General features: G+C 27.0%; 2 protein-coding genes and 1 long non-coding RNA gene across 7 annotated transcripts; 2 read left to right on the plus strand and 1 right to left on the minus strand.

Annotated features, from left to right (window-relative positions):
* The first annotated feature begins 24 nt into the window (after window positions 1-24).
* On the plus strand, window positions 25-7608 carry LOC105667147 (uncharacterized protein MAL13P1.304). 5 transcript variants are annotated; one of them, XM_048404266.1, is made up of 7 exons: window positions 982-1300; window positions 1490-2711; window positions 2801-3003; window positions 3091-3229; window positions 3359-3580; window positions 3687-4122; window positions 4495-7608. In XM_048404266.1, exons 2-7 carry the CDS (start codon window positions 1494-1496, stop codon window positions 7398-7400), a joined length of 5124 nt encoding a protein of 1707 aa, XP_048260223.1. In that variant the 5' UTR covers window positions 982-1300; window positions 1490-1493; the 3' UTR covers window positions 7401-7608. The 5 variants fall into 5 exon arrangements, with proteins under 5 accessions (XP_048260222.1, XP_012176234.2, XP_048260223.1 ...); XM_048404265.1 differs by lacking the exon at window positions 982-1300 and adding an exon at window positions 25-738 and having other exon boundaries at window positions 3687-7608; XM_012320844.3 differs by having other exon boundaries at window positions 981-1346; window positions 3687-7608.
* Window positions 4861-11159, minus strand: LOC125384705. Its single transcript, XR_007223407.1, has 4 exons — window positions 11060-11159; window positions 9545-9693; window positions 9210-9465; window positions 4861-5142 (listed from the first exon to the last, which is right to left on the minus strand). It is a non-coding gene; the product is annotated as an uncharacterized LOC125384705 (long non-coding RNA).
* Window positions 7468-11300, plus strand: LOC100647758. Its single transcript, XM_012319012.3, has 6 exons — window positions 7468-7582; window positions 7881-8883; window positions 9109-9909; window positions 9988-10183; window positions 10258-10432; window positions 10519-11300. The coding sequence occupies exons 1-6, from the start codon at window positions 7580-7582 to the stop codon at window positions 10570-10572; spliced, it is 2232 nt and encodes a 743-aa protein (XP_012174402.2). The 5' UTR covers window positions 7468-7579; the 3' UTR covers window positions 10573-11300.
* Window positions 11301-12181: the final 881 nt, after the last annotated feature.

The raw sequence follows: 12181 nt of genomic DNA on the forward strand, positions 1-12181 counted from the left end.
AAAAAACTACATATAGACGAATAATAACTACTTATATAACTCATTAAGATTAATGTAATGAATTTACATTTAATACTCAAACTCAAGCAAAAAATTACGTTGTTTTTTATTTTCACGTTATTCGATGATTGTACAATAAACTTATAATTCCTATAGTTGAAATATTTGAGTGATGTAGGTTTTTTATTTATAAATAGAAGAGAGGACACTTTTGGTAACAGCCAATCATCATGCTGGATTTATAAATATGATTTCAGATTTTTTCATTTATTACAATTTATATGTCTTTGAAGAGCTTTTTGCACTCCATAACCTTCAATCTAACTTTCATATTTTCATATATGATTGTTTCTTTTTCATTATTTTATTCAATATCATTTTTCATAATTTATAAATAATTTATCTAGGTTTCAAATATCAATTTACGAATTATTTTATTAGATCTATATATACATGTGTAAACGTGTATTACATATTATTTGTCTGACTCAACATTTTATGAATATCTTTTATAAGAACATTTGGTGAATTATGTTATGGTTCGGGAATTTATGCGCGAGGTTGTTGTGTGCGGTTTTCGATTATAAGCTTTGTCAAGTATTAATTGATCCCTAATGAAATTACTTTCTATATTATTAATGGAACGTTTCATAACTATGTTATCATTATGGTTATTCTAACATGACTCATGTAAATATTTACGTACCGACGTAAACTTTGAATAGCAATAAAAAAACAGTATGTGCTTTTCATGTAAATTTATGTAAAATAACTTATATATTACTTATGTATACCTTGTTGTATCGTATTATTTTGGTAATTTAAAATTATCTTATTTGAAAGATATTATACTTATGATATTTAATAATATAACTCAGATTTTATCTTGCAAGCCGGTTTCCAAATAATATACATCATATATACATATATGATATCAGAATACTTATAATATATAATTTCATAACATATTTCTATTAATTAAAAAATTAAAGATATATATTAGGTTGTAAATCTGGAATTAAAATTGTTATTATTTAAGCTAAAATTAATTAAAAATTTCGATTATGATACCGTATCTCTAGGAGTAGCAGATAGTTCGATAGTTCGCGCGGCAAATAAAGAAAGCATAAAATTTCAAATTTTTCTACTACACCTTCTAATTATATACATGTGTTATAGATAGGTTATTTGTTCGTTGCTCACGTTTAAGATTATACCAATTACCGATAGGTCGAGTGAATTTAAAATTTTTTACGATATAACTTAAATTTATACTTCGAGATCATAGTAAAGGAACTTGGTATGATATAAATATTTAAGTCTAAAACAATTATTATATTAAGCAGGTATTATAACTAAAAGAAATCATTTAATGTCCAGTTTGCTTACAATTCTTTGGTTTGCATTAGAAAATTAAAATTATTAGATATTCCAATTGATTATTTAACTTATTTGTAGAGAATAATATTTATAGATTAATATTTGATAGGAAAATGCAAGTGGATTTACAAAAGCGTGAAAACACTCAAACTACAATATTAGCATTATTAATTACACGTAAAGGAGGATGTACTTTAAAGCAGCTAAGTAATGATTATTATGAGTTAGAGGGTGAACATATACCATGGAAAGATTTAGGATACAACTCTTTATTAAGTTTTCTACATAGTATGTCAAGAACAGTACATATAGAACAAAAAGATAATACAACTATTGTACATGGTATTGCAACAGAGAAATCCAAACACGTTAGTAAATTAATAGCCGGCCAAAAAGCTCAGAAACCTCCATTTGGAAGAAAAACACATAGACCAAATCACTATTTTCCTACAACTGCTCCTAATAGAATTCGTATACCAGCCGAGATATTAAGCAAGGTAATCAGTTTAGTTAAAGATAAACCTAATGGTTTAAATAAGGATTATATACTTCAAGAAATTCATTCACGTATGCCTTTTGTGAAAATTACTATGAAAGAAATGGAAGAACAGTTACAAGAATTGTCACATAGAATTTTCCAAACCAATAATAAGATCTATCCAAACCGATACAAAGTTAAGAATTCTAATAATATAAAAGGCCGTAACGATATGTCCCACTCTAAATCCAAATTACCAATTATCACTGCTGCTGGAAATGAAGATTCAGATGATATGTTAGATAGTGAAGATGTCTCTGAGGCTACACGTCTCAATCGTACATCTAAACCTGATTACAAAAAGCCAAATACAAAGACCAAATCTACATCTAGTTTCATAAAGGAAACTAAATACCAAGATCAAGAAATGCAACATAGTAATAATATTAAAACGAAATTTGATGACGATATAATGAAAGATAAAGAAAACGTTTTAGATAAGAAAGATATTCAAATACTTATAAATGAAAGAATTAAATTTCGTTTGGAAAAGCTTATTCAAAACCACTCTGATGGGATTTGGTGTGCTGATTTACCAGAAAAATATTTAAAAGAATATAAAGTTCCTTTGAATTATGCAGAACTTGGTTTTAATAGCGTTAGAGAATTTGCATCACAGTTACCTGAAATCTTTCATTGCATTCAACCCCGTGACACAGGAGATTTCATGCTTTATTATGCAAAGAGAGAAATACCTTCAGATAAACTAACAAAGAAACATGAGGCTAATAATATTGCACAGTGGTATAATATTTACGAATCAAGTAATGAAGAAGCAGTTCCAGCATCAGTGGTAAAGATTCTTTGTTTCAATGATTTAAGAATTTTATTAACTATTTACAAAAATTCAATAACATTAATTTCGTAACATTTTATTCTTAGTCGCTCGATACATGTAAGAAGCTAATACCAGATAATGTAATGAGTATTGGAGACTATGTAGGTTACATAAATGTTGCAGATTTAGAACAGGATGAAGAACCTTTTATAGAAGTTATTGTTGTAGAAGTCTTCACACCTTCATTCTTTTGGATACAACTTCGTAAAAAACAAAAGACATTTAAAATGTTCATGGATGATTTACAGTATGTATAATTACATTAAACAATTATTATAACTATAATTAGACAATTATAATTCATAATATTTATATTAATAATCGTGTTCTACAGTAAGTTTTATACAGTGCAATATGAACAATATGCAATTCCATTACTTGTACTAGAAAAAGGTTTGAATTGTGCTTGTGTATACAATGGAATATGGCATAGGGGTATAATTAAGGCTGTGAAACCAGATTTTCAAGTGACTGTAAGTATACATACGTAGTATGTTCAGTTTAAACATATACTTACTGTTGTTCCTCTATTATTCCTATGATATATTGACATATTATTTGTATTTAATATAATAACTATTATTTATATCAATTTATTACAGGTAATGTTTTATGATTATGGAACACTGAAAACATATTCTCCCGATGCAATATATTACTTACATAAAAGGTTTTCCATCCTGCCAGCACAGGCAATACCATGTGGTTTAATTAATACTAGGCCATGTACAGGATCTAAATGGTCCCGTAGTGCTACTCATCAGTTTGCACTAAGAACATCTGATATACCTTTAGTTGCAACAATTGCAACAATTAATAAGGAGGTAAAAATATTTAAAAAATTCAATTATCTTTTTTTTGTGATGTATATTTTAATTAAATTTGTTTTAAAATAATTATGAATATCATGGGACATCTTACTTATTACAGGATAATTCAATGATGGTAAATTTGACTGACACATTAGAAGATGAAGATGTACACATTAATGATTGGTTAGTGGAGCAAAAGCTAGCAGAATATGGAAAAATGGTTTGTATTAAAAAACGGAATTTTCCAATTCGTTATTACTTAGAGTGTCAAGAACGTTCTAAACGACAAAAATTTAGCGACATTCATAAAATAAAGGAAAAATTGTCCAAAAATTCTGGAAATGAAATAGTACATAATCCAGATTTTGACATAGGCTTATCTCACAGTAGTAATTTTAATGAAGTAAATAGTAATAAAGAAGATTCCTATAATAAATTGATTTCACATAGAGGAAAGAGCAAAAGATCAGAATATTTTGAATCGACTAATTCCTCTAAAAATGATTCTTTAATTGAAAAAATGCATGGTTCTGTCACAAATCCTGAAAAAAAACATCCAAGAAAAACAGAATCTTTATACAAAATGTTATTACATCTTAAATTAAAATCTATTGACTCTACTAAAATTAATAATGATAATAATGATAATAGTAATAATCAAATTTGTGAGACCATAGCAAATAAAAAATGTTTAGATTCAAGTTCTGTATTAAATCAACCCATTGAACAAAAATCGTACGAAAAGTCTGTCATATCATGTCATAATAATATGGAACATAATAACACTACATCTGATACTTCGTCTATTGATCTTTCTGCTAATAACAGAAAAAGTAGTAAAACTTTGGATGATGAATGTAATATTTTAAAAAAGCGTACCAATATTCCTAAACAATATGGTTCTGTCACAAATACTGAAAAGAAACATCCAAGAAAAACAGAATCTTTATACAAAATGTTATTACATCTTAAATTAAAATCTATTAACTCTACTAAAATTAATAATGATAATAATGATAATAGTAATAATCAAATTTGTGAGACCATAGCAAATAAAAAATGTTTAGATTCAAGTTCTGTATTAAATCAACCCATTGAACAAAAATCGTACGAAAAGTCTGTCATATCATGTCATAATAATATGGAACATAATAACACTACATCTGATACTTCGTCTATTGATCTTTCTGCTAATAACAGAAAAAGTAGTAAAACTTTGGATGATGAATGTAATATTTTAAAAGAGCGTGCCAATATTCCTAAGCAATATGCTAATCATTTTGATATTCAAGAATCAGAAGACGAAGTATATATTAGTGAAGCGAAAAATTTTACTGGTGCACATGAAGTATATATAACAGAGAACATAGATTGGTCTGTTATTTTGAAAAATCCATTGCAAGAAAAGAACTATATAACACAAAAAAGTGAATTTAAAATACCTCGTGAAACATCTATTAGGAAACAAAGTAATGTACCATTAGCTGAAAATTGTTTCTTGAAAGTAGTATATAATAGCTCTTATTCTGCTTTGCATGATAAAGATATACCCTGGTCACCAACTGGAAATATTGCTAAAACGTCAAATGTATCTCCATTAATTTTAGAAAATATTGAAAGGCGTAAAAAGCGCATAAAAGATAATGTAATAATTGCTATGTCACAAAAAATGTTAGGGATGTTGACAGACGAAAAATTATATGATGCATCTAGAAATGTAAAAGATATGCAACCTATGAGTTCATCGCAGAAAACTAACAATAATAGTGTTGAAAACGATACTAGTTTAATTGCTTTAAAAAATTATGAACAAAATGATTACATTTGTATGAAGACGATTACTTCTAAGCAAAAATTATTGGAGAAATTATCATCAATAAAAGATATATCAAATGACAATTCAAGTTTAGATTCGGATGATTTAAGCACATTAACAGAATCCACATCATTTCATTATAATATTGATGATAATAATAATAATAATAAATGTAAAGGGTATGAAAGCAATACGAACATTCATGAAAGTACGTCAAATGAATCTTGGTCAGAGATTGATGTTGAATGTTCTGTTAAAACGGAAGCAATGAATTCAAACACACAGGAATTCTTCAAACCTATGATCAACAATTCGGAAGTATATGAGAAAGAAGAAATAATGAAATCTGCAAATAACCTAGGAGATCTGACCCTGGTATCAACATCATCGCAGCAATCAACAACAATAGAAAAATCAGATTTGATAGAAAATATTAAATGTTCAGAAGAATCATCGAAGAATGTAGAAGTAAAAGAATCAGTAGAATCAATGAATATAGAAATAAAAAAATCGGAAGGATCAATGAAAAAATCATTATTGAATGAGAAAACTAGACAAACAGGAGTGGTATCAGTCGAAGAATTAATACAATCTAACACAGTAATTGAAACGTCCAACATATCAGTTTTTAATGATGTTGATATAGAATCTAACAAAGGAGAAGAGCAAGTGGATGCACATATATCATATGCTGAGCTTTCTAATCATCTTAAAACTACGTTTAATGAGAGCACTCAAATTAAATCCAGCGACAATGAATTTGACTCACGTTTAAGTACAGTAGAAATAAACGATTCAAATTCAGTTGAGGATGCAAAATGTATAGAAACTTATAAAAATACAGAAAGTGATACTCATGAAGTTATGTATTCAGATAGAATCAGTAATCAGGAGGATAAAGTGGAAGACTTGACAAATAGAAGTATCAAAGCTGAAAGTCATATACCCGCAATACATTCTGAAAACAATTCAGAGGAAAATAATAAGTATACGTCTAATTTAAATTATAAATCACAAGGTAAAGCGAGAGCATTAGTAGAAATGTTAAATGATAAATGTAAAAAGTATGAAAATGATGCAAACATTCATGAATATACATCAAATAGATCTTGGTCAGAAATTGACATTGAATGTAAAAAGTATGAAAGCAGTACAGACATTCATGAAAGTACATTAAATGAATCTTGGTCAGAGATTGATGTTGAATGTTCTGTTAAAACAGAAGCAATAAATTCAAACTCACAGGAATTCCTTAAATCTACGATCAACAATTTGAAAGTATATGAGAAAGAAGAAATATCCACATCTGCAGACAACCTAGAAGATCTGACCCCAGTACCAACATCATCACAGCAATCAACAACAACAGAAAAATCAGATTTAATAAAAAGTATTAATTGTTCAGAAGAATCATCATTGAATGTAGAAGTAAAAGAATCAGTAAGGTCAATGGAAAAATCATTATTGAGTGAAGAAACTAGACAAACAGAAGTGGTATCAGTCGAAGGATTAATAAAATCTAACACAGTAATTGAAAAGTCCGACATACCGGTTTTTAATGATATTGATATAGAATCTGACGAAGAAGAAGAACAATGGGATGTACATATATCATATGCTGAGCTTTCTAATTTTCTGAAAAGTACGTTTAATGGGAGTACTCAAAATAAATTCAGTGACAATGAATTTAACTCACGTTTAAGTACAGCAGAAATAAACGATTCAAATTCAATTGAGAATGAAAATTGTATAGAAACTTATACAAATATAGAAGGTGATACTTATGAAGTTATGTATTCAGATAGAATCAGTAATCAGGAAGATAAAATGGAAGACTTGACAAATAGAAGTATCGAAGCTGAAAGTCATATACCCGTAATACATTCTGAAAACAATTCAGAGAGAAGTAATAAACATATGTCTAATCTAAATTATAAATCACAAGGCAAAGCGAGAAAATTAATAGAAATGTTAAATAAAGCGAAGTTGTTGCAAAAAGATGGTTCATATAAATAACACAAGTACTTAGTTATATGCCCAAATGAATTTAAAATTTCTGATTTTTACAATTCATGCTCATTTTTAACTTTGTTCTTTTCTCTTAGATATCATGTATAATCAATAATATTGTTTTTATTATATAATACTGCTATATATTTGTTTACTGTAATTGCTTAATTACAGTGTATTTTTACATGGTAATCAGAACAAATTGGCTTTTCTGTTTTTTTGGGAAAAATACGACCTTTATGTTATTACAAGTCTTGTATCATGTGTTTATTTGTTACTTATGTAATAAAAACTCTTAGACAAAAAATCAACCGTCTACATTTTACTATATACCAATAGTTTTATAATATTCTTACATAATACATAACAATCTCATAAAGTGATAATTTTTCCCAAACTAATCAATTTAAAGAGTATGCACATATTACTAGTTAAATACATAGGATATAATATTATTTGATATGTCTTTTATTCTTTTTTAATTAGGAAAATAGTGTTGATATGAATAATCTGTTGCTTTATGTGGAAGAGAATTTAATATTTATGCCTGAACGATGTTATGAGAAGGAGACTAATATATTTAATGGCAATAACAAAAAATTATCTGAAAATGGTACTGACGTGCCCTTGGTATCACCACAAAGTATCTTAAATGATAAGTTGTTTAAGCCTTCATCAGAATGTACACTATCTGATGAACAAGAGATATTGCTAGCAGAAAAAAACATTCAAGATCAAATTTTTCAGAGCAATTCAACCTTTAATAAAAACAACACTAATCCATTTTTACAAGCTGAAACTCCTTATGGTCAAGTTAATAATGACAGAAGCTCACAAAAGTTTATGCAATTATGGAATGAAAATTTGCAAATGCAAATACAACACTTAATGCAAATAAATGCAACACTTCGTTTACTTCTTTATGAAGTAATAAAAAGCTCTTTAAAGAATAATAGTTCCACATATGATAAAAGTATACTAAATATGATAAAAAGCGTACTTTTGAATATTAATAAACAAATGCCAATATTTGTAAATCCCTCATATGTAAACACTGAAAGTGCATATGAAAATATTTCTTCAAATGGAAATGTTCATACCGAAAAAAAAACTACTATAAACACAAATGTTGACTGCCCCATGGAATATGTTGCACCTGCTGCTATAAATAAGCAGCCATTAACTAGTAATTTTTATGATAGAATTCATACTCATATTGACTCTTCTCAAAATAATTACATTCAGGATGAAGATAGAAATTTGAATACAGTGAATTATAATCCTTTAATGTCTGGAAGTAATGATACTAATGCAATAAATCAATCTTTGCTAAATCAACAGATGTCAGTAACGTCATGTATTTCTCCAGGATTTGGAAAATTTAGTAACAAATATTTTACAAGTACTGATCTTTCAACACCTATAGAACATTCTATACATAATGGAATGTCTTTCAAAGAAACAAATCCTTTCAGACTTAGTTTAGCAGGTAAATTACAAATACTTGATTCAGAAGAGGAAAAATGTTCTCATTCTAATGATCTATTATATATTTTAAATAAAAATCATGGTGAACATGATTTGATAACTTTTGAAGATGATAATTCCAATACAAATCAAAATTTGGACGATCTTAAAAATAGATTATTTAATCATCAAAATTATGTTTCTGATTTTTCGGACACAAACAATGTTAAAAATAATTTATTTACAGAAAATGTAAAACCTTTTAATTATAACTGGAATGTGAATGATAATATTAATACAACATCCAAAAGCATTATCAATGGTCAATCTACAGAACATAGTGCTCACCAGAAAGAAATGGAGAATCAATGCTTTTCGCCATCCAAGAAATCTTTTATTGATGATGATTTACAGTTTGTTGAGGAAATATACAAACAGGAGCCAGTCGAGGCAAATGGTATCTTCAATTTTAATCAACTGTCGTGTGTACAAAGTAATGATTTTGTTGTATCAGAAGAAAATTTGAATTGTAAAAGTATTAACGAAAATGTTATATTTCCTCCAAATTATGATTTCAGTAGTTCTAGATCTTCTAGCTCATTACCTGTTAATATTTCAGAATATTTTCATTTAGCAAATAATACAAATATCGATGAAAAACATTTAACACGTTGTTCACTTACTTCTCATACATTATATAACTCATCTCCAATAATGAAACTTAATGAAGCACACAATGGTCAGAAATCAGTAATAAGTTCGGTAGACATATGGAGCAAACCGCTGAAAGATACTACTGAATCAAATAATTACAGTAAAATTTGCTGGGTTTCTGAAAATAATGAAGAAAAAGTAATATGTAATAAAGATCAACAAGAAAATAGAATACAAAATTTTATTCCAGATGATACATCAGATTTTGAAGTTGATGCATATAATGCAGGAGCAAAGAACTCATATTTAAAGAAAACTGAGTTTACTGTTGGAAAAGTTATATACATTCCAAAATGTCTGTCTGTAAATTGTAGAATGTTCTTTCGAGCAGTTGGTATGTTTTACTGTGTACGATTAATATAAATCTGGAAATTCCATACTGATGAAAATAATCTCACAATAATTTTTGTAGAACTACCCAAACAAATAATACATATATTTTATTACCAAGAAGAAGGATGGTTGTTAGTAGATGAATTCATTCAAGTACTTACCGAATCAGAGACTACTGTAGATATGGCAAAATTATTATATGCATTCAATATATATGTCCAGTTTAAAGAAATTGATAGAACTAAGAATTCAATAGAATTTATAAAAAGTGGCAGGTAATTACCATAAATATTTTATTAAAGATAATATCTGTTATTCATTAAATGCAAAGAGAGAATATCTTTTTTAGTATATTGTCGAAAACAACATATGATATAATAAATGGTAGTGACAAATTATGCTTAATACCATTGAAATCACTCTTAAAGGTATTATACAAATTGGAAATTATATCATATAAAGATATCAATAATATCTTTGCACATGAACAATTTATAAATGGTTCAACTAAACATAAGATTTGGGTAAATATTATTATCATACTGTATTAAAACATGTAATATTTTGTATTCATACATTGCATATAACACTAGGCTTCACTTTGTTTTAGTTAATTATCAATGCTTATGGAGAATTTAAATATTATATTGAAAATAGACAATAGTTAAGTAATATTAACTAAGTATGTATATTTTATCAATATAACTATAGCAGTATATCATATTACATTAATATAATCTTTACAATATTGGTTGTTCGTGCATAAATAATGTAATATAACGAAAGAAAGACAATAGTTTTCATTTTGTATTATTAGTAATTATGTGTGAAGATTAAGTTGGACTGATAAATTTAAGAAGGATATTTTGTTATATTCTACTATTAATTTCATTTTCTTTTTTATTTTACTTTCAGTTATTGACTTAATTTTTTATTTTGATTATAGGATTTAAATATATATTCATATATATATACACACACATATTTTCTTTTTCTTTAGATATTCTATTTTTTTTTAAAGCATTTGATAAACATCAGATTTAATTACGATATTACTTCAATATAAAGGTCAAATAGTTTAAGTTTAAAATATACATAGTTATGAAACATATGAAAATAAGCTTTTGAAATATGTAAATAAGTATACATACATGTATATAAAAGAATCATGTACACGGTATGTGATTCTTTTACATATATCATTAGATGTCACGTGCATTGAGTACCCTCTAGTGGTGTTCACTTAAACTTTGCTAAGGAGACAGGAAAGAAGTATTACAGTCTAATTCGAACTGTATCGAAGTGATAATTAACATCTCAATTTGAATTGTCTATTAAGTAAACACGTAGATTTTTTTTTATTGAAACATAATGGCAAGCTCGAACGACGCAGAACATGGGCTTACTGGCTTATCGAAATATTTTAATAGCGTCACCGAACGTGGTCGAGCAAATGTAAGTAACCTCAAAATCTGCTATTTGTTCTATTGACGATATAGAATTTTCTAGTTAATACCTTAAAAGTTGTATCAGGATTTAATATGTAGTGGCACTATTTTTCTTTTTACAGGTGGCTATGTCATCAATCGGTGGAATGATTGTTCTAGGTCTATACTTCTATTTAAAACCAAAAAGTAAAAAGACAGACGAAAAATGAATCAATAACAAGGTTAAATACAGTAGATACATTATGTAATATTAATTTCTGCGTTACTTTATTCTCATTAGGAATAAAGAATTATTAATTGTTAAAACCTCATCATTTATTTTTATTAATATATCGCAATGTATCAAAACTTTTAGAACAAGAATTTTTAATTTTTTGTAAATTAAACTTATTGTAAGTTTAAAAATAAATTTAACTGTTCCTATACTTACTATCTTTGTATGGATATTTTAATGTTCATAATATTATTCAACTATAATGTAGCATAATCCCATTTAATATAGGGCATTATTAATGAAAGGAATAATATGAAAAATGTGTTTACATAATTAATTATAAATTAAAATATCTACAAGGCTGGGATGGTTCTGAATAGCTACAATCGCAAGGAAATAATATCTACAATTAATTTATGATGATATATTTTTATTGCCTATACATCTATGTATTTATATAATCACAATAATTTCGAATTTAATTACCTGTTAATTGGAACCTTGTGATTAGAATATAATGTATATTTATGTGTTTCATACTATTTTTTATCATATAACTATGAGAGCGTTTATTTTCCCCCTATTTAACCCTAAATTTTGATATTACTACT

This window comes from Bombus terrestris, chromosome 3 (genome assembly GCF_910591885.1).
Source record: "Bombus terrestris chromosome 3, iyBomTerr1.2, whole genome shotgun sequence".
Classification (NCBI taxonomy): domain Eukaryota; kingdom Metazoa; phylum Arthropoda; class Insecta; order Hymenoptera; family Apidae; genus Bombus; species Bombus terrestris.

Coding starts and splice junctions, on each gene's coding strand:
- LOC105667147 (XM_048404265.1), top strand. CDS start 1,494: ATGCAAGTGGATTTACAAAAGCGTGAAAACACTCAAACTACAATATTA. Junction 3,004..3,090: donor ATGTTCATGGATGATTTACA/GTATGTATAATT, acceptor CGTGTTCTACAG/TAAGTTTTATACAGTGCAAT. Junction 3,230..3,358: donor AACCAGATTTTCAAGTGACT/GTAAGTATACAT, acceptor AATTTATTACAG/GTAATGTTTTATGATTATGG.
- LOC100647758 (XM_012319012.3), top strand. Junction 8,884..9,108: donor TTTCAGACTTAGTTTAGCAG/GTAAATTACAAA, acceptor ATTTATTTACAG/AAAATGTAAAACCTTTTAAT. Junction 10,433..10,518: donor CAACTAAACATAAGATTTGG/GTAAATATTATT, acceptor ACTTTGTTTTAG/TTAATTATCAATGCTTATGG.